Raw genomic sequence first — 23,431 nt, 5'->3', positions numbered from 1 at the left:
GAGAGACACACAGTAGACTGACGACGTGCATCAGACAGCCATCGTTTTTAACCGCAGAAACACACAGTAGACTGACGACGTGCATCAGACAGCCATCGTTTTTAAACGGAGAGACACACAGTAGACTGACGACGTGCATCAGACAGCCATCGTTTTTAAACGGAGAGACACACAGTAGACTGACGACGTGCATCAGACAGCCATCGTTTTTAAAGGCAGAGACACACAGTAGACTGACGACGTGCATCAGACAGCCATCGTTTTTAACCGCAGAAACACACAGTAGACTGACGACGTGCATCAGACAGCCATCGTTTTTAAACGGAGAGACACACAGTAGACTGACGACGTGCATCAGACAGCCATCGTTTTTAACCGCAGAGACACACAGTAGACTGACGACGTGCATCAGACAGCCATCGTTTTTAACCGCAGAGACACACAGTAGACTGACGACGTGCATCAGACAGCCATCGTTTTTAAACGGAGAGACACACAGTAGACTGACGACGTGCATCAGACAGCCATCGTTTTTAACCGCAGAAACACACAGTAGACTGACGACGTGCATCAGACAGCCATCGTTTTTAACCGCAGAGACACACAGTAGACTGACGACGTGCATCAGACAGCCATCGTTTTTAAACGGAGAGACACACAGTAGACTGACGACGTGCATCAGACAGCCATCGTTTTTAACCGCAGAAACACACAGTAGACTGACGACGTGCATCAGACAGCCATCGTTTTTAAACGGAGAGACACACAGTAGACTGACGACGTGCATCAGACAGCCATCGTTTTTAACCGCAGAGACACACAGTAGACTGACGACGTGCATCAGACAGCCATCGTTTTTAACCGCAGAGACACACAGTAGACTGACGACGTGCATCAGACAGCCATCGTTTTTAAACGGAGAGACACACAGTAGACTGACGACGTGCATCAGACAGCCATCGTTTTTAAACGGAGAGACACACAGTAGACTGACGACGTGCATCAGACAGCCATCGTTTTTAACCGCAGAAACACACAGTAGACTGACGACGTGCATCAGACAGCCATCGTTTTTAACCGCAGAAACACACAGTAGACTGACGACGTGCATCAGACAGCCATCGTTTTTAAACGGAGAGACACACAGTAGACTGACGACGTGCATCAGACAGCCATCGTTTTTAAACGGAGAGACACACAGTAGACTGACGACGTGCATCAGACAGCCATCGTTTTTAACCGCAGAAACACACAGTAGACTGACGACGTGCATCAGACAGCCATCGTTTTTAACCGCAGAAACACACAGTAGACTGACGACGTGCATCAGACAACCATCGTTTTTAACCGCAGAAACACACAGTAGACTGACGACGTGCATCAGACAGCCATCGTTTTTAACCGCAGAAACACACAGTAGACTGACGACGTGCATCAGACAACCATCGTCTCTTTACGCACAGAGACACATTCTTTAAAAAATTCATTAATTGGTCGATGTCTAACTTACCTGGCCAATAAAGAGTCACTTCTCAACGTCAGCTTAAGGGTAGGGAAACTAAATGAAGGGCAATTTATTAAATACGATATTATTTTCTCATTTATTCTTTAAAGTTTACAGATTGACTGCAGTCATCAAACTTATCGGATAATAATTTTTTGTCCGATTCTCGCATATAAAGTTACAACACAATAAAGTTTAATTCTTTTTTTTTTTGTTTAATTGTCCGCACCTCCGCCATAAAAACTATTAACATCTACTTCGTAAACAATTATTAACTTAAACACAACTGATTTTCGAATGGAATATATACAGAGTCCCGCGGGTGCTTCACTATAGTAACCTTTCGATCCTAAGGGCTTAATATTACAAAAAAAAATATATAAAAATATTAATTTCCTACTCTTACTACTACCGAACTACTCTAGTACACTCTGCATGTGGAAACGGGTTTTTTTCTCTCTTTTTTTTATACAATAACAAAGACATACAAGACCCGTTTTTTGTCTCTCTCTTTCTCTTAAACAAAATAAATAAAAAAAAAAACAAAGCGGCGGATCTGCAAGTGGAGTGAGAGGGAAGGAGGATCTTGGCCCTCGACACGACGCAGCACGAACACAATAAAAAAAAGGAAAAGAAATCGGTGCTGGCAGGCATAAGGAAGAAAAACTCCAGAAACGTCGTCGGAGATTCTCCAGGCGGGGCAGGAGGAGGAGGAGGAGGTCGAAGGGAGTCGCGGGTTTTACCTGCTTTTGCTGGTGCCGGCGGCCGCTTTCGGAGCGGGGCTCGCCTCCTTCGCCCCGTTGGTCGATTTCGCCGGCTGCGGGATTATCGTGATCTCGTCGTTGATTTTCAACGGTTTGATCTCGGTACTCTGAAAAAGACAAAAAAATCATTTTTTATAAATATCCAGAATTTCTAACCGATAGGGGTTTCGCAAAACGAGACTTTTAACACATTCAAGCAAAATTGCGCCCTTAATTAAATTAAATCCCCATTACAAGGACAGTCAATTTTTTAGACACATCATTTCAATAAAGTACCACGTAGATATCGATAAAAATCAAATTTGGCAACTATTTATAAACTACCTATTTTGACATTCTTAAAAATCTTGATCACGCTGTAAATATATTTAAAAAAAAATCATTAATTTACTAATCTATAACAGCTACAAATATTTCTTTATTGAGCGTCTTTTATATGTATGTGAGTATATATTCCGAGCCAGACCAGCTAGATTCGAAACTCAATTTATTTATTTGACATTATGGGACACTTTATGATGAAGATTTATGGATGCGGAGTTTTTGTGTTAGTTTTAAGTTTTAAATAAGAGTTTTGCTATTAAAAAGAAAAGGGAATATTCGAATTTTAGACAGCGTCTGCGACGCATTATTTCTGAAGAGAAATTTGTTCTGTTTTATTTTAAGATTGTTCGTTTTATTAAATCATAATTTAATTAAAACTCTGTGTTTTCTTACATATATAAAAAAAATTATTAATTTACTAATTTATAACAGCTACAAATATTTCTATATTGAGCGTCTTTTATATGTATATGGCATTTCTTTTTTCATATAAAAAATAAATGCCTTACAAAACAAAGTCCTATATAACCATGTAAGAAGTACCGACGTGATGACGACGCGACGCTAGGTCATCATCATAGATCGTCGCCCCAATATTTATGTTTTGGGATACTTACATTATCGGACAAAATTAGAGAGACTTCTCTATTTGCCAACTCCAATTTTTTGTACTTGAAATAATATTAATATTTGTTAAGCAGTGTATACCGGAGTTGATAAGAATTCTATTATCAACAATTCATTTTTGTAGCTCATGTTTACATTTATTTAAAGAATGTTTTTAACATTGATAAAAAATTACTGCGACAGAATTAAAGAGACTCATTTTGTATTTAGTTTCGCTGAAGTCGCGATTAGTTTAATTTCTGTTTATTAGTTTGAGAATAATATCATTAGCAATGCCTCGTGGTAAACATTATTCCATAGACCTAAAAGAAAAAATTATAGAAGCCTATAACTCAGGTCGCTCACAAAAATTAATAAAAGAGCAATTCAACGTCAGTAAACAAATGGTTTCCAGAACAATAAAAAATTATCAGCTCCGTGGAAGAGTGACAAACCTTAAAAGAGGTGGCCGCAAGAGAAAAACCTCAGTACTGCTGGACAGGAGAATTAAACGACTAAGTCAGAATAATCCGCGTCTATCTTCAACACAGATTTTGGCTGAATTGGAGGCGCCTGGGGTTTCATCCAGGACTGTGCAGCGGCGATTAGTGGAGGCGGGGCTTCCTGGAAGGAGACCAGCAAAAAAACCCCATCTATCAAAAAAAAATGTAGCTGCTAGAATATTATTTGCAACACGTCACCGTTACTGGACAGCTAAGGACTGGAATAAGGTTTTGTTTAGTGACGAGTCTAAATATAATATTTTTGGAAGTGATGGAGCGCAGTTCGTACATCGCCCGGCAAACAAAAGGCTTGATCCAAAATATGTTTCTGGTACTGTGAAGCACGGAGGTGGCAATTTAATGGTTCGGGGTTGTTTTTCGGGTTATGGAATGGGTCCTATCCACAAAATTGAGGGCACTATGGATAGATTTATGTATCGGACTATACTGGAAGATGTAATGTTGCCTTACGCCGAATGGGAAATGCCGCTAAGATTCACGTTCCAACACGATAACGACCCCAAACATACGGCCAAACTTGTGAAGGAATGGTTTTTGGCTAACAAAATTCAAGTTTTAAAATAGCCACCGCAATCGCCGGACTTGAACCCAATTGAAAATCTTTGGGAGATTATAGAGAAAAAGATTCGCACTAAAAACATCGGGAATCGTGCTCAATTATTTGAAGAAATCGAGAATGCCTGGAAATCAATGGATCCGGCTGTAATTTCGAATCTCATTGGATAGATGTGAAAAAGTTATCCAGAATAAAGGGTACTGGACAAAGTATTAGGTTAGTTTCATTAGTATAGGGTACAAATGTACTTTAAGGATAAGTCTCTCTAATTTTGTCGCACAGAATTTTTTGCATTTTTTTATTTTTCCTAATAAATCTTGAGAAATGTTTTTTTTTTAAATTTATTTTAGTGCCTTTTTAAACTACTTCAAAACATAACATCCTTCAGCACAAAAAGAGGAATTTAATCATTTTTATCTTACATAAAAGACGTAAGTAGTCGAGTCTCTCTAATTTTGTCCGATACTGTATGTCGGCGGGGCAATAACTTATTATTTGTTAATTAAAAGCTTAAGTTATTTGTTAATTAAAAGCTATAGTTTATTACTAGTGACCTAAGAGTTATTTTTCTTTAGAATTTAAATTATGGTTACGTTAGTGTTTTTATATTTTTTTGTATGATCATGATGTTTACTTTTTGGGACTGAACCGATTTAGAAGGGACTCGCTCTTTGCCTTTCTTTAGGAAAGCATGTATTTTTGTTGTTCCTAACGTCGCAGTTTTTGTTATTAATATAATTTTTAATTTAATTATCGAGTTTTCTTACAAGCAAATATACCGGGTGACACAGAAAAAAGGGAACACTTAATAACTTTGTTACTTTTCAAGACAAACAAATGAAATTTGGTATATCGATAGAATTTGGAAACTAGTTACAGGAGCATCTTTTGACACATTTTATTGTTTTCCATCACTCCCGGTTTAACAGGAAGTGACACTAACTTACTTATCTTAAATGGGACACTTGGTATATTATTACGTATTTCGATAGCAAATAATATCCTGAAAACTGTTGTTATTTCAATATGTTAGGTCAAAATAATATAAATAGTATTTATCGGGCTAAACGTGTTTTCATTTCGTTACTGTAATATTTTTTGCTGCGCTTTGGATTCTGTATTTTTAATCTCTGGTTAGTGGCCTTCTACCAATATTGTTTATTAAGTAAATATATGTCGCCTTTAAAAAGTATATTTTGTTTAATGTAGAAGTCTCGCGGAGCTCACTGTATAATCTACATTATATTTTCTAAATTAATATTCTCTTGAATAAATAACTTTATTAAACTATTTTCTGAATCCTGCTGATTCTAACAGATTTCAGGCCAAAGCGAGATGTTGGGCGTCCAAATAGACGTAATGTGGATCAAGAAGAAGTGTTAGTCCAGGTTGCTGAAGATCCAGAATGGCGGAAAGAACTGGAATTAGTAAGTCCTCAGTTTTAAGAATTTTTTATAGTGAGCGTCTTTATCCATACCATTTTACGTCAGTACAAAATCTTTTTGAGACAGATCTTCCAGCGAGATTAGATATCGCCCGCTATACTACCGTCCTAAGTCAGAACCCCGTATCTACATTTTTTTTTTAATTGAATTATCAGCAAAAGTGAACTGGTAGTGGTTTTTTTCTTATCTGTAAATCCCGTTAATCTGTTAAACCCCGTAATTTTCATTTAAAATTGAGTAAAATTAAAAAAATAATACACCGTAACTGCATAAAATAGCCAACATCCTAAGCAAAAAACTGGAATCCTAGAATTCCTTAGATAGAACCTGACAAATGCATGGCGCGGGAGTTATGGAACATATAACCCCTGACTATAGTATATTTTATTCCTTAGTTTATAGAATATGATCTTTTGCATTGTAATCATTTTTACTTTAGCTAAGAAGTAATTTGTATCGTTTTAATTAGATAGATTTAAGCATTAGTAGAGTTAAGTCACAACGCTGTAACGTTCTTAAAATAAATTTTTAAAAAAGCCTTTTCATCTTTCAAATCTATAACTGGCGCAGTCGACGGAGTTCTAAGTCGAACAATATCCGACAAAAATCGCGGAATTGGTCCGTTTTTACGGTTTATCGGCAATCGCGAACCTTGTGAATTTACGAAGAGGCAGCACCCAGGAGGAAGTCAAACTTCGACCAAATCTATTGGGAGAAGAGCGTTCAGCAACGGTCCAACTTCGACCAACCCTAGATTAGGCTTGGGAACACAAGCATCGGTTCCTATAGGCAACGTAGTCTAAGAGAATGCAGCTTTTCATCGCTGGATTTTTGCTATTGTAAGTGCTCATTGTCCTTTCTTTTTCCTTTGTTTTTAAATTGATTTTTCCGTTTTTGCACAATTGCAAACGATAACATATACTGTTGTTTTTACGATTGGCAATTTTATTTAGGTTAGATTTAGAGTTACAATTTATTCAAGTTTTGATTTTTTCTTTTTAGTCAAGTTACGTAATTTTGCGTAATTTTTTATTAATTTTATGTCTGAAAATAATTCTGAAATTATTGACGAGTTACTTTCTCATTTGGAAAGGTTATCCGTAACAAATACTAAAACGGATCAGCCTTATTTAAATCAAATTATTTCTGATAATACCGCTGATATTAATAATACTTTACCTGCCTTACCGGAGGAAGAACTCGAAGTAGAATCTGTATCAGTTGTATCCAGAACCATGCCTACTGATATGCCACTTTTAAAATACCAAACGGATAACATCCCACATTTCGATGGGAATCCAAAGTTATTGCAAAGATTTATTTTATCGTGTGAAAATCTTCTAAGAAATTTTCAAAATAGTCAAACTCGTGAAGACCCTATTAATTCAATTTTAATAGACTCGATTTTAGGCAAATTAAGGGGTAGAGCAGCTGATTTAATTGGCTCTAGATCAGAATTAAATACTTGGGCTTTAATAAAAGAAACCTTAAATTTAACATTCGCAGATCAAATTGGGTATTGACTGTCTAATACAAGACTTAATTTCTATTAGGCCTTATAAAAATGAACCACCATTAAATTTCGGCATGAGAATACAAGATGCCAGAAGTCTTTTGTTTGCTAAATTAAGTACTTTAATTGTTGATGAAAATGAAAAACGAATTAAAATCGCCCATTACGATGATTTTGCTTTAAAAACCTTCTTAGCAGGGCTCAAATATCACATGCAGTTAGTAGTTAGGCTTAAAAATCCAATTAATTTAGAACAGGCACTATCATTTGCCGCTGAAGAAGAAAACTTTATAAATTTCAGCCGAAATCAACATCAAAACACAACTGTAAACCTACCACCACAGACTAAAACACATCCACATCAACATGTTAGAGCTACAAATAATAATCAACAAACATTTCCCCACAATAATAAGCAATTCCCAATACCTTTCTTACAACCAACATTTAATGCCCAATCATCCCCAGAAATTAATATTTTCCGCCCAACACCACCCTTAAATAATGTGTTTGCATTAAACCCCCAACAGCCTCCAATAAATAATGCATCTTTTGTACCAAGGCCCCTTCAACCACAACCGTCAAATAATTTTCAACAAAAACCATTTTTCCAAAACCCAAATTCAAATTTTCCAATAAATACCAATAACAGACCAAATTTTAATCAAAGTTCATCAATTAGAAGCCGCAGTGCTCGAAGCAATTTAAATAGGCCGACGCCAATGGACACTAGTTCAGGCACAGCCATAATTCATCATCCAACACCCCATAAATTAAATTACCAAGAATTTCATGCACAACAAATTAACGACAACAATAATTCCCAAGATGATTATTATTACGATTTCTTAGAGCAAAACGAATCTGACCCATATCCCAATGAAAATGCATATTATGCAGATGTGCAAGATCTTTATCACCACAATAACACTCAGACATCCGATCCTTGCGCTTCAAGTGAAAATATAAAACCAGATGAAAATTTTCAGCAAGTTCAGCCAACACAATACCCAACGTAATTAATATGCATAATTACAACATAAGATCAGATTTACCGTACGTGTTTATTCCCGAAATCACAGCACATTTTTTAATTGATACCGGCAGCTCTAGAAGTCTAATGAAACCTTACCTTGCACACAAATTTTATAAAAATTTTATTAATAAAGAGGTATTTAATATTCAAACCGCCCACGCAATGACATATCACGATGAAGTCGCAAACATTCCTATTTTTAGTTTATTTAATACCAATGTCTATCACAAATTTTATCTTTTCGACTTTTCTCAAAAATACGATGGTTTAATTGGCGCAGATTTCTTGAACCAATTAAATGCTAGTAAACATTAATGCTCGGAAAATAACAACTTCTAATGCAAAAATACCAATAATTTATGAAAAACGTGACGATAAAATCCCGAATGAAAAATTTCAAAATTACAATTTTTCAGTGACAGTATCTTCTAGATCCCAACAAATAGTTAAAGTACCAGTAACCGTTGAACATGGTACCGGATTTTTAGATTATCATAAATTTGAACATAATTTAGAAATACCAGGTTCTTTGGTTAATATCTCAAACTATTTTGCCATCACTTCAGTCACAAATCCTCAGGATATCCCTATAACCCTACATTTGACAAAACCTCTAGATATTGAACTTCTTGACATTCATAATATAAATTTTGTTGAAAAAATGGAAGTTGATGAACCTCTTTCCTTAGAGCAAAATAATCTGCTTAAAGAAAATTTAAAAAATATTCGCTTAGACCATTGTAACATAGAAGAAAAACAAATGATTCGAGACTTGTGTCTAGAATATAAAGATATATTTTATTGCGAAAAAATTCCCCTTACTTTTACTAACCAGATTAGACATCAAATAAAACTAGACAATCACACACCGATTTATACAAAAAGTTATCGCTACCCAGAAGTCCATAGACAGGAAGTAAAGCAACAAATTTCAAAAATGTTAGAACGAGGCATCATCCAAAATTCATATTCCCCTTGGTCCTGCCCCATCTGGATCGTTCCAAAAAAAATTCGATTCTTCCGGAAAACGCAAGTGGCGACTTGTTATCGATTATCGTAAGCTCAACGAACGAACGATTGATGACAAATACCCTCTTCCCCAAATTACAGACATTCTGGATAAGCTTGGCAGAAGCCAATATTTTTCAACACTTGATTTGGCCAATGGTTTTCATCAAATCGAGATGGATCCCCATGATATCCCAAAAACCGCCTTCTCCACTGAAAATGGACATTACGAGTTCAAACGAATGCCTTTCGGACTTAAGAATGCCCCATCGACATTCCAGAGAGTCATGGATAACATCTTGAGAGGTCTTCAAAATGAAATCTGTCTTGTATATTTGGACGACATTGTCATTTTCAGCAGTTCTTTGGAAGAACACATTTCCCGTTTAAGACAAATTTTTGACAAACTTCGTGAATCCAATTTCAAAATTCAGTTGGACAAATCAGAACTTTAAAAAAGGAAGTCCAATATTTGGGTCATGTTGTTACTACTGAAGGTGTTAAACCTAATCCAGACAAAATTTCAGCAATTAAAAATTTCCCAATCCCAAATTCTCCCAAAGCTCTGAAGTCGTTTTTAGGTTTACTTGGTTATTATCGTCGATTTATAAAAGATTTTGCCAAAATAACAAAGCCTATGACGATTTGCCTTAAAAAAGATCATAAAATAATTCATACCCCCGAGTTCATTAAATCATTTAACCACTGCAAACAACTTCTCACCAATTCCCCCATACTTCAATATCCAGACTTCAGCAAACCATTTGTTTTGACAACTGACGCTAGCAACTATGCAGTTGGAGCAGTCCTTTCCCAAGGGAACATTCCCAATGACAAACCCATCGCCTACGCATCAAGAACCCTTAATGACACCGAAGTAAAATACTCCACGATAGAGAAAGAGTTACTTGCTATAGTTTGGGCATGCAAACATTTTCGACCTTATCTTTTCGGTCGCAAATTCAAAATTTACACAGACCATCGACCTTTGGTATGGCTTTTTAATATGCGAGAACCAAATAGCAAACTCGTAAGATGGAGATGTAAATTAAGGGAATACGATTTTGAAATTATTTACAAAAAGGGTAACCAAAACACCAACGCAGACGCACTCTCACGAATTTGTATTAATGCAATTGAAAACGAAAGTATCGTAAATAATTCAGGTGATGTAGATCTAGATATTGACCAATTCCTAAAGTCCTATGACCCCAATAAACTAAACCCAGCAGATATAACATCAGTTTTAAAAGAATTAAAACCTCCCTGTCCAGAACCAAAAATTAAAATATTGCAAAATATTCAGTTGGTTCCTCCAAGAAATACAAACCTTAATATTCAACCACCCCAATATAATTTCCAAAATTTTAACGACTCACCCCATCAGTACGAAACACAAACTCTTAATGATTTCTCAAACTTAAACCTTCAACCAGATAATGTCAATTTACCACCACCAGAGTTTCATTCCCAAGAGACTCCAGAATCTTCTATAAATACTCTGCATTCTAGCAGCAACCATAACACATTAAATGATGGAATCCCCATACTGGATGATATTATTAACAATAAATCATATCAAATAATTATCTCCAAAAATCCACACAATAAATTGACTGTCAACTGGGAAACATTCGAGAAACATAATATATGGCATGTCAAAATTCCAAAATCTAATCCCAAACTTATATTAGAATTCCTAAAAACATATACCACCGATAAGAAAACTTTTTACCTATATTTTCATGATGATTCCATGTATATCGAATTTAATAAATAAAATAATAAAATAAATAATGGCTTTATTTGTACTTTTCAATAGTGTACATAGGCGAAGTCTAGCCAAAGGCTAATCTACTTAACCTATTTAAAAAAGTAAGCAAAATTATTTTAGATAGCACAACTGAAAGAAAAAAATTAACATTTGTAATAGTAACACTAATATTAATATAAAAATAAACAGATATACACCCATTGGTCCATAAAAATCAAAAAATTATAAATAAGAAATACCTACTGACAATTTAGCTATTCTGTTTTCTTAAAAAATGCAGCTTTAGTTTTTTCTTGAAACCCGCTACTGACATTTCTTTTATAGGATTCGGAACAAGGTCATTGTAAATTGCCACAGCATTATACAGAAAACTACGACGAAAGAAGGCTGTTCGATATCTGGGAATTGACAACTTATTTATAAATCTCAGATTTGCATCATGTAAATTTTTCCGAAAAGTAAGTTTTTTGCGGAGGTAGGGAGGAGTAGACGACGCTAGCAGTCTATGCACAAAAACCGCCAATTGCAAAGAGAATAGATTTTCCACGCGCAGCCAACTAAGTTCACATAGCCTTGCAGAGACTCTATCAAACTTTCTCAGTCCATAAATAAATCTGCAGCATTGATTTTGCAGCTTTTGCAATCGGTACGCAGTGATTTTGTCTAAACATGGATAATAAACAATATTGCAGTAATTCATAATAGGTAATACTAGAGACTCACACAGTTTTTTCCTTACCTTAAAATTAATTATATTTCTGTTTGCATACAATGGCTTTAAAGAATAGTATGACTTTTTAATAACATTAGAAACGTGTAACTTAAAGCGCAATTCATCATCCAGAAGCAATCCAAGATTTTTTGCACATTTAACCATACTTAGCTGATTACCTCCCACAAAAAGCTTTAAACCGTCCAATGCTATTCTTCTTTTGTTCTTAGAAGTAAAGCACATAACACAACACTTTGAAGGATTGAGTTTTAAATTATTTTGAGAGGAAAAGAAGGAAATTCTAGAAAGATCGTCGTTTATTTTATTTGTTGCCTCCAATACAGATTCAGCTTTAAAAGAATGATAGATTTGCATATCATCCGCGAACCCCTGGATCTGGCAGTGTTTTACAACTTTAAACAAATCCGAAACATACATTAGAAATAAGAGAGGTCCCAAAACAGATCCCTGAGGTACTCCAGATGTTATATATTTGATATTTGAAAAAGTCTGATCTTCCAAGACCACCATTTGCCTTCTGTTGGATAAGTAGGATTTAAAAAACATTTGGGAAACATTATCAAAGCCATAATAAGCCAACTTTGCCAAAAGCAAATGATGATCCAAGGTGTCAAATGCCTTGGAAAAATCAAGCATTATAAGTGCTGTGGAGTCTCCTTTATCCATTGCAGAAATTATCTCTTGGGTAACGTTTAGTAAGACAGATGTCGTGCTATGTTGTTTTCTAAACCCAGATTGCTTATGCGGAATAATATTATTGGAGGTGAGAAAGTCATAAATTTGCTGCTGTATAAACTTTTCCAAAACTTTAGCGATGACCGGGATAATTGAAATAGGTCTAAGGTCGCTGAAATTAGTTGGATTATTAATTTTAGCCAAAGGTGTTAAGAGAGAAATTTTCCACATACCCGGAAAATACCCAGTTTCTAGGCAACAGTTTATAATATGCGTAATATGTGGAGATAGCTTTGGAATACAGTGTTGCAGCATTAGCGCTGATATTGAATCACAACCGTGTGCATTTGATTTTAGGCTTAAGACTATTTTAGAAATTTCCTCAACTTTGGCTAATCGAAATGAAAAATTTAGATCATGTTTGAACTGTTTGTTCGGAAAATTAGCAACTTCTTCGGGGCAACTACCTAACGGGCTATAAACTGAAGCAAAATAGTCATTAATTTTGTTTGGATCTCGGAGATTTAAAGGAATAGAACGATTAGAGACATTTTTTAGACTTAGATTATTAATAGCTCTCCATAACTGTTTACTATCTCTGATGTTCTGATGAAATTGCAGATAATTTCTTTTTTCTCGTCTAATCATTCCCACCACAAGATTACGCATCTGTCTATAATATGCCCAATCAGTCAAATTTTTAGATTTTTTAAAACTTGACAATGCCTTATTTTTTTCTTTTATAAAAAGCTGCACATTTGCAGTTATCCACGGGGTATAAGGCTTAGAAATTTTTGACGTCGTAAAGGGTGCATGTCTATCAAATAATGAGCAAATATTACTAGTAAGATACTGAATTTTTTCGTCTAGATTATTGATATAGTACACATTATCCCACACAATTTTATTCAGGTCCTTATAAAAATCATTTTTATTAAAATGTTTAAAATTACGATAGAGTTTCGTTTTTATCTCCCTACTCCGTGCCGCAATCTCGACACTGCAGAATATAGCTTGATGGTCACTAATTAGATCAGCGTTAAGTACTGCTGTACTTGTAACATTTGAGGGTTTATTAAAATAGATAACATCAATGAGTGTTTGTGCCATAGCAGCAATACGAGTAGGCTCATTTATTAACTGAGTAAAATCATAAGCTGTAAGACAATCAAGTAAAATATTATTTGTAAAATGATTAACATTAACATCACCCAGGATGATAATATTCTCATACTGTAGACATGCATGTGATAATATATCATCAAAACATTCAACACAACGCCCTAAATCTGACCTTGGTGGTCTATAGACTGTTCCAACAAGAAAAATTGTTTTGCCTATATTTACTTTAATAAATAAACACTCTAAATCATCAGAAAAGTCAATGTCAGCAAAAACCAAAGAGCTTTCAAAAATCTGTCGTACATAGACAGCCACGCCTCCACCCCTACCACGTCTATTCTTTACAAATAATTTGTAGTTCGGGATCAGAAAATTATCAGCCTCAGAATCGCTCAGCCAGCTTTCAGAAATACACATAATGTCAGTATTGGTTAACGTAATTAAATTTACAAAATGATCAAAACCTGTAAACAGTGATCGGACATTTAGATGCCCAAAATTAACATTTTTAACCGTATTAGCTTCCATATCAGTTTACCAAAAATACACAGCAGACCAACAAATTATAACAAAATAAAAGAAAAACAAATCAAATTAAAATAAAAAAAGGAAAAACTTCTAAATTAGGTTAAATGGGCACAAGTATGAAATCTAAGAAAAAATAAACAAAAAGAAGTTTATCATAGGTGCCTCTGACCCTATAAATAAATAGACGTATAACATATAAACATATTTGCACATATAAGAAAAGTATATATATATATATATAAATAATAAGTTTAAACCTAGGCAATAATACATATTGCAAATTAGTGGTAAAATAACAAGAGCAAAGGGAAAAAAATATATAATATAAAAAGAATTCCACCACCCTAGAAATTCTTACTATAAATCTATGGTAATTGATATAACGATTTACTAAAGAGTACCTTGTTTAAATGGAATTTAAGCCATCTTCGTCCTGAACTCTGTGCACAATGCCCCGATGTTTAATATAGATATACCCATGTATACACCACACATTTTGTTTTGAGAATTTATTCACGGCACTTTTAAGTAACATCTGTCTTATTTTGGTAAGATCCTCCTGTAACACGACACCCGTATTTTTGAGATGTTTTCGGTTCTTTAACAATACAGATTTTTTGTTTACATCGAAAAATTCTACCATCACGATTGGTGGCTTATCATTGTGGCCCGGCATATTTTGTTTCATGCGAAAACACCTATTAATATCTGATTCACGAAGGTCACTGTTTTGTATTTTGCTTCGCAGAAAATTTAAAACCTTTTGCTTTAAGTTTAATTCCGTTTCGTCGGGGGGACTTTGAAATCCAAGGATGCGGACATTACGACGCCTTGAGTGCTGCTCCTGGGAATCTACCATGCGTAATAAAGTTTTATTAGCTATGCGTAGATCGTTAACTTCTTTTTTTGTCGATGAAAGTTCCTGTTCCATTTTGTTTAATTTTTCCTTAAATTTTTCCTCTATCTTACCAAAAATGCCATCGACCAATTTCTGATAAAATTCGCCGCTCTGAGATTCTTCGGCAAACACCTTTCTAATGGATTCCAGGTCTCCACGACTTAATACCATGGTAGCTGAACTAGTGTTACTAGATAGAATTCGCAATAAAATATATTCTTACAAATCTTTTACTAGGAAAACTTATTAAAAATTTGAGGACAGAGGCACGCACCGTTTGTTTATTCAAGGAGCGCCATCTGATGAAAAATGTTTAATGATGTTTATATGCACCACTTCCATCAATCTGGACCAAAACTATTTAAATGTACAAAACTAATAAACTCTATAAAAGAACCTGATGAGCGAATCCTTATTATGAAATACCAGCATGAAGGTAAATGTAATCACCGCGGAATAGCCGAGAATTTAGAAAAACTTAAAAGGAATTATTATTGGCCATCCATGAAATCCGACATAACAAAGTATATAAATGATTGTAGCATATGTCAAACATCTAAATATTCCCGTAAACCACCGTATGTTCCTCTTGTACTAACAGAAACTACTGGAAAACCATTCCAGCTGCTTCATATAGATATTTTCAAATTTGACAACCAGGACTTTCTTACACTCGTCGACACCTTTTCAAAACTAGGTCAAGCCATTCCTATTCAAGGCAAAACTTCAGTCGAAATATGTTCAGCTCTCATCCATTATTTTTTATTTTATGGTCTTCCTGAGAGAATAATTATGGACAATGGTCCTGAATTTAAAAATACCACCGTTCAAGAAATCCTAAAGACTCATAAAATAAACATACACTTCACAACACCTTTTCACCATGAATCGAACTCACCAATCGAAAGACTACACTCTACACTTATCGAACACCTTCGAATTTTAGGAGACCGTTTTAAGGACGAAGACGTTAAAACCTTAATGAAATATGCCATAATAGCATACAATTGTTCGATCCATTCCTCGACGCAGTTTACACCCTTCGAGCTAACATTTGGTCACACAAACACAAGAGACCCGTGTGAACTTATAAATACCGGCTATTATACCGATTATGCCTTTAATCATAAAGAAAAGATAAAACACCTTTATGATGAAATAAAAGAAAAATTAGAATCCCAAAAACAAAAAATTATCGATAAAAGAAACGTTCTAGGTCCAAATCAGTATCAATTTAAAGTAGGACAAATTGTATATAAAAATAACGCCAACAGAAATAAAAAATCTAAACGATTCTTAGGCCCTTTTGAACTAATTGAACTACTCGAAAATAATAAAGTTAAAATAAAAAAACAAAAAGAACAATAAAGAAGAGGTAGTCCATATAAAAGAATTAAAAACCCCTGTTGTTGCAGGTCCCTCAACATCAAACATGCAAGACCTGACGTAACATATCATGACGTATCCAAGAACCCCGGACTTTCATTAATGAAATTAGGAAACTCGCAAAACATAATTGATTAATGGACTTTCATTCAAATTTACGACATCAACCCTATTATCAGTCAATACCTCATAATGCAAAAAACTATATACGACTTAGAAAAAAACATAGAAAACTGTTCTTTATATAAAAAAGAATATTTTAATTCATACAATTTAGCTTCAACCTTAAAAGAAAAAATAAAAAATGAAATACTTCAAATAAATCCATTCTTTCTTAAAACTCGCGAAAAAAGAGGCCTTATAAATGGATTAGGCAGTATTGTCAAAAGTATAACCGGCAATTTAGATAATGAGGATGCTCAGCGCTATGATTCAGCAATAACTTCAATTATGCAAAACGAAAATAATATAAAACTTTTAATGCAAGAACAAATTACCATAATAGATAATTCTAATAAACTTTTTCAAAAACTCTCAAAAAATTTAACTTCCAATCAAAATATTTTGGAATCACAAATAAAAGAAATTCAAATAGAGGTCCAAAGACTTAACAAAATCAGTTTTTAAGATAAGCATTTCTTTCTTTTGCAAACAATTCTATCTCATGCTACCACATTCTTACAAGAAATGTATGATGTCTTAGAAGATCTTCAAATAGCAATAACTTTTTCAAAACTAAATACCTTTCATCCATCGATCATTAGTCCAAAAGACTTATTCAAGGAAATTCAATTAATTTCTACGAGTTTAACATCCGGTAAACTCCCATTTGATCCAACTTTTAAAAATGTATTTCTTTTTGAGAAAGTCCTTAATATAAAAAGTTACGCAAAGGAAAACAAAGTCATATTTATCATTGAAATGCCAATCGTAGAGAAGAACAGTTATCTACTGTACCACCTTTATCCTCTACCTACACCTTCAAAAACCTTCCACGATGTAATATTTCCGCAAACCAAATACCTAATCCTTAATGAGCTGAAGTATGCAAAATCCAACCAACCATGCAGGAAGATCACCACCAACGAATACGTTTGCCAAGACTTTAACCCCTTGCCTATAGACGAAGATGCATCTTGCGAAGTACAGATGCTAAAATTTAGAGAATCAATATCCCAATGCCAGCAGACGAAAATCCAAATTACCACCAACAAAGCAGAAAAACTGGAAGAAGGAAAATGGATGCTAATCGTACCTCGACCTCTTGCAGCTATCCAGACTTGTGGTTCCAATAAAGAAAATATCCCATTAAATGGCACCTACATCGTAGAACTGGATTCTACTTGTGAACTTCGTGTCGGAAACATCGTCATCAAAAATTACAAGGATCCAGAAACCCATTACAAAAACATCGAACTACCTCAAATCAACCTATCACCGCCTAGCAATGAAGCTACACCAATTCTCTTTAATAATTTGGAATTAAGCTCACTGGACCTAAATGAAGCCAAACATCTTCATAAATCCATCGAGATTCAGCATCAAAGACTTGACCGGGCCCTGAACCAACCTGTACACTACCACAGAACCAGCATTTATACCGTATTACTTTATATTCTGCTAGTAGCAATAATTAGCTACTTTATGGTGCAGAAATTCCTGATGCCAAGAGTATCTAAGAGAAGCCTACATCCAGACGAATCTATGACGAAATCCTGTTCAGAAATCGTCATATAACCACCTCACCACTCCTGTACCATCCGTAAGCTCGTTTCTTAGGAGGGAGGAGTTATGGAACATATAACCCCTGACTATAGTATATTTTATTCCTTAGTTTATAGAATATGATCTTTTGCATTGTAATCATTTTTACTTTAGCTAAGAAGTAATTTGTATCGTTTTAATTAGATAGATTTAAGCATTAGTAGAGTTAAGTCACAACGCTGTAACGTTCTTAAAATAAATTTTTTAAAAAGCCTTTTCATCTTTCAAATCTATAACTCGGGCGAGTAGTTCCGTGGTTATTTCTAAGCATTATGCACATGCCAGGTTTTTCATATGCTTCGGTCTTGATACGGATGTAGCTGCCAGGTTTTAACTAGGCAATAACAACAAAATTCGCGGGAGTCTAGAAATATTTATTTAGTTCTAATCAGGCAGGCATGTGCGTTAGTTGTAATTTTATGTTAGTGAGGTTTGCTATTATTTTGTGTGTGTTTTTTTATGGATATTTTACTGAAAAACCTTTAGTGCATAGGTAGGTCAAAATGTGATAATACACTTGCGTGCATAGAAATCGGCCCACTGTAAACTTTTGACTTTAAATATATATATTTTTTTTAATTATACATCAGATCAAAAAAAGAAATATGCTGTTTGAAAGACAATTTAATATCCTTTAATATGAGTATAAATTTATGAAAACTTATTTGAACATCCTATCTTTAACATAGTGAAATTAATGCATTAAGAAAATTAGGCTTTTTTATTATTAACATAAATAGGGTTATTGACAATTTAAAACTTAACACTTAATTTTTTAATAATGGGTGTGACCTCCTCTTGCCCTAATAACATCATCACGATATTATTAGGGCAACGATTATACGATTAGGCATAGATCTAATCAAGTTTGCCATTGTTTCTTGTGGCATGTTTTGCCACTCTTCTTCTACTGCAACAATAAGCTCTGGGATCGAGTTTGGGGTACGAAGTCTAGCTCGAATTCTTCGTTTTAGCTCATCCCATAAATGTTCGATCGGAGCTGGCCACTCCATTAGCCGAAAACCGACTTCTGCAATGTAATCTTGCACGATTCTTGCGGTGTGCGGCCTTGCGTTGTCATGCATAAAGGTAAATTCATCTCCAATGTAGTCGACGTAAGATACCACATGAATTGCTAAAATCTCCTCGATATACCTAACAGCCGTTAAACCTCTTCTTCCGTGAATACGGTCGCCCCTACGAATGAACTGAAGGTCGGTTCGTGCTTCTATAGAAATTGCACCCCAGATCATGCAGGAACCGCCTCCATAAGCACTTCGCTCTTCAAAGCAGCAATCTGCAAATCGCTCTCTTGGTCTTCGGTACACTTTCCTTCTTCGGTCGCTACCATGGAGGCATATTCCGGACTCATCTGAGAACAGAACCGATCCTCATTGTTCCAACGTCCAATTCAGATGATCACTTGCAAAACGCAGGCGTGCTTGCCGATGAGCTGGAGTAAGTTTTGGACCAATCGCAGGTGTTTTAGGGGTCAGGTTATTTTCCTGCAGTCTTCGTTTCACTGTCCACTGAGTAATAGGCACTCCTCGCACCTCACGGAGCTGTCGTTGCACTTAAACGACGATTAATGGTGACGATTTATTAATATTGTTGACACAATAAAGCGGTCATCACGAGCGGTTGTAAATCGCTTCCTACCTGTTCCAGGTTGCCTATGAAAGGATTCAGTCTCCTCATAACGTTGGCACACTCTTCGAACCGCTGCCCGAGTCATATCCAATTGTCTAGCAACAGCTCGCTGACTAAGTCCATTTTCGATTAAAGCAATAACTTGGGCGGCTTTTTGTGGTGTAGTATGCATTAAATTAACACACTTGAACACTATTGAGGTTATGAAAAACGAATAATATGCAAACTTCAGTTGCTAACGCAATAATTTTATTATTTGACAAATTTGTTATATTCGTTACAATCACCACATAAACACTGTTCATTTGTTTACCAGTTGCTACGCATATAAACGATAAGCCTTTTTGGTAAATTTCTACTCACATTAAAGGATATTAAATTATCTTTCAAACAGCATATTTCTTTTTTTGATCTGATGGATAATTAAAAAAAATATATATTTAAAGTCAAAAGTTTACAGTGGACCGATTTCTATGCACGCAAGTTTATAAGAATGATGTATGTACTATTAATATTACATAGCATATATTTTTTAATCTTTAGAAACTAAAATGTCAAAGAGATCTAAGCTTATGGTCAAATTGGCCAGAGAATATCTTTCTTTAAAAAATCATAATGTGCTACGTGACTTAAGACCTTGCAGTACAACAAACTTAGAAAACAGTTGTCTAGTAAATGAAGAATATTAATTGGGGTTCTTGCGATTGCCTACAGAAGATTTTCGGATCGAGCCGTATATCGATAATAACGAGGATAATAATATCGATTCTAAAATGGATTTAGAGAGAGAGTTCGAGATTCCTGGTCATAAAGTAATTAATCCTCAAAAAGCCATCCCTGATAATCGCGTGTGTCATAACCATAACGTAGTACTAGCATCATATGACGAATCGGACAACTACAACATTACTAGAGAAATTGTTGAAATCAACGAACCACAAAGTGACGGTAGGTGTATTTAAAATGAAATACAGAGTGTATTATAAAGACCATGTTCCCTTATTTTCTTTATTTTAAAAATCTGTCTTAGTCTTAGTATCTGCCTTAACAAATATGCTGTTATTATGAAGATAAAGAGCTACCATCTTGCGGAACAATGTTAGCCCTTTGTATAAATGTTTAAAATACGACTGTATTAATGAATATTTATAAATTTATCTTTTTTTTAGAATTATCAATACTAAAAGAAAATAATGATAGAAATGAAATTAAAGGATCGATAGAACAGAAGCCAAAAGGTGAGTCAAAAATTATATTATAAAAAAAAATTATATACTTGTACAAACATAATAAAAAAAAGAACCTAAAAATGAAAAATTGAAGTTAAAAATGGAACTAAAAGTGTGTACACTTTACACTTTTAGAACTACAAATACTGGAAGAAAACAGAAATATAATTGAAAATGGTGAACAGAAAGAACAGGAGCCGGACGGTAAGTTTAAAGTTTTATTATGTTTTATTAAAAAGTATTTAAGGTTCGGACAATTTTAGAACTACAAGAAAAATATACAAAAAAAGAAACGATTAGAAAAAGGAAAAAATTCAAAGAAATTAAATCAGAAAGATTAAAAGCGTATAAAGAAAGCATTAAAAATAAACATCAGGTGACAAAAATAAATGTAAAAAACAATGAACAATGTTTACCCAGCTTGGTCACGAGGAATGTGAACTCTGCGAAGAATTTAAACTTCACAATCCGCAACACAATTCTGAATCACTTAAACTGGACTGTGAAAATTGTGATAAATGGAATACACATATTCTTCAAGCCAAACGATCAAGGGAATTGTATCCACAAGACTGTGAAAAACCAGAGACAAATACCACTTTAAGAGTCTCAGTTGACTTACAAAAAATAATAATGTTACCCAGGATTGAGATGTTTAAAAAGGCTATATTTTCCCAGAGATTAATTGCATATAATGAAAGTTTTGTCCCGATAGGTAAAAAAAAGGAAACAATCATCACATGCTGTACTTTGGCATGAAGCTGTGTCCGGTCGGTCTAAAGAAAACATTATAAGTTGTTTTTATTCCTTTTTCTTGCATAATAGATATTATAAAAACTTTGTTATTTGGCTTGATAATTGTGCATCCCAGAACAAAAACTACGCTTTCTTTACTTTTCTTATTTTTCTAGTTAATTCGGAACAGATTGCCGCAGAACAAATTGTGCTCAAATATTTTGAGACTGGACACACCTTCATGTCAGCGGATAGCTTCCCCCATCAGGTGGAGCTTTCACTGAAACGTCAAAAAAAAAACATACGATTTCCAAGATTTTATAAGAGCAGTTGAAATAGCCAATTCTGGTCGGGTAACTGTAAAATCAATTAATCCAACAGATTTTTATTTGTGGCCAGATTTTGCATCACAACAAAAGCTTAGAAAAACGAATCCCCGTCCATATTTGAGTAATATTACATAAATAATTGCCAGAAAAGGCCAATTTAAACTTCAGTATATTTCATCAAAGGACAACAATTTGCATGAGCTAGATTTTTTGCAAAATAGTAAAATTAAGATCGGTATAACTTTACCAGGTTTTCAAAAAGAACCAAGAGGCGTGACAAAAGAAAAAAAGGAAAATATATTAAAAAATTTAAAGAGTATAATTCCAAAAGAGCGTTTTCACTTATGGGAAAATCTACCTTGTAAGAGATAAATTTAAGATTTTGACATCTTTCAAAATCATTGTTTTTTGTACCACAAAGGTGTGTTGTTTTTTTGTTAAAATATTGATTTGTAATATTATTTGTATCGGTTTATTATTATGTAACAATATTTGTAATAATTGTAAATATCAGCCTCATTTGTAATACTGAAATGTGATGGAGTACCTATTAATATAATCAATATTTTAATTTGTAACTTTGAAATGTTACTGAAATAAGAATAAATGTTTTCTTTAGTAACCAGTTTTTTACTTAATTTCAGTGCCCCAAATGAAAAGTTCTTCAAATTCCATTCAATTGAAGGAAAACCATATAAATTACTTTGTAACAATATGAAATACTTAATATAACCACGTGTTTACATGATCTGCTACAGATACCAGGTTTTATTTAACCCAAATAAAGCTAATGTCCTTTAAAAAGCCATTTTCAAGGTAACTGTAATTTATCGATTTAGCTTAGCTTTTACAACTCATCTGTAGATGGCAGCACTGAAGTCGTTATTAAGAAGGACAAGCGTGTCAGAATTTTGAGGTTAGCTGTCTGTTTTTTGTTTTGCAAGCATAGTTTAGCTGTTATTGTTGTTTAAAATAATTTTAAATGCAAACATGGCGAATTGGAAGTAAGTACATCTAGTGTTAATAAATTTTGTATAATATAGTATTTAAAATCTTAATATTTATAATCTTTTGTCATGATTTTTTAATTCGAAGTGAAAAATTATCATTTTTGGAAAAAAATATTTTGAATTTTGGGTTGTTCTTTTTAAAGGACTTTAGCCTAATGTAATGCCCAATTTTTATGTTATTGTTTATATTTACAAATTTATTTATTTGTATCTTTTTAGTGATAGGCGACCATTAAAATTGCACGAGCTGATAACAGAATTGGAAGATATGGATGATATCCTATCTCAGGGTGCTACTATAACAATCTTTCCACCGGA

At 34.2% G+C, this 23,431-nt stretch overlaps 2 protein-coding genes across 4 annotated transcripts in view; one reads left to right on the top strand and one right to left on the bottom strand.

The window, feature by feature from the left end:
* Positions 1–1,573: 1,573 nt before the first annotated feature.
* LOC126747325 (MOG interacting and ectopic P-granules protein 1) overlaps positions 1,574–23,431 on the bottom strand; it is a 153,822-nt gene continuing 131,964 nt past the window's right edge. For all 3 annotated transcript variants that reach the window (XM_050455872.1, XM_050455871.1, XM_050455873.1), the window contains one exon: positions 1,574–2,375. In XM_050455872.1, the coding sequence (XP_050311829.1) occupies positions 2,244–2,375 (132 nt within the window). In that variant the 3' untranslated portion in view covers positions 1,574–2,243. The remainder of the gene's footprint in view (positions 2,376–23,431) is intronic.
* LOC126747331 (uncharacterized) lies at positions 18,561–22,762 on the top strand. The gene is made up of 5 exons (XM_050455885.1): positions 18,561–18,653; positions 20,354–20,758; positions 20,980–21,048; positions 21,175–21,243; positions 21,303–22,762. The coding sequence occupies exons 2-5, from the start codon at positions 20,584–20,586 to the stop codon at positions 21,641–21,643; spliced, it is 654 nt and encodes a 217-aa protein (XP_050311842.1). The 5' UTR covers positions 18,561–18,653; positions 20,354–20,583; the 3' UTR covers positions 21,644–22,762.

The sequence above is a fragment of the Anthonomus grandis genome, chromosome 19, assembly GCF_022605725.1.
Source record: "Anthonomus grandis grandis chromosome 19, icAntGran1.3, whole genome shotgun sequence".
NCBI lineage: Eukaryota > Metazoa > Arthropoda > Insecta > Coleoptera > Curculionidae > Anthonomus > Anthonomus grandis.
Note: the sequence above shows the minus strand (reverse complement) of the source record. Positions and strands in the feature narration are given on the sequence as shown.

Excerpts from the sequence above, each read along its gene's own strand:
- LOC126747331 (XM_050455885.1), top strand. The coding sequence starts at position 20,584 with ATGGATTTAGAGAGAGAGTTCGAGATTCCTGGTCATAAAGTAATTAAT. Across the intron at positions 21,049-21,174 it reads GATAGAACAGAAGCCAAAAG|AACTACAAATACTGGAAGAA; the intron begins GTGAGTCAAAAA and ends TTACACTTTTAG. Across the intron at positions 21,244-21,302 it reads GAAAGAACAGGAGCCGGACG|AACTACAAGAAAAATATACA; the intron begins GTAAGTTTAAAG and ends GGACAATTTTAG.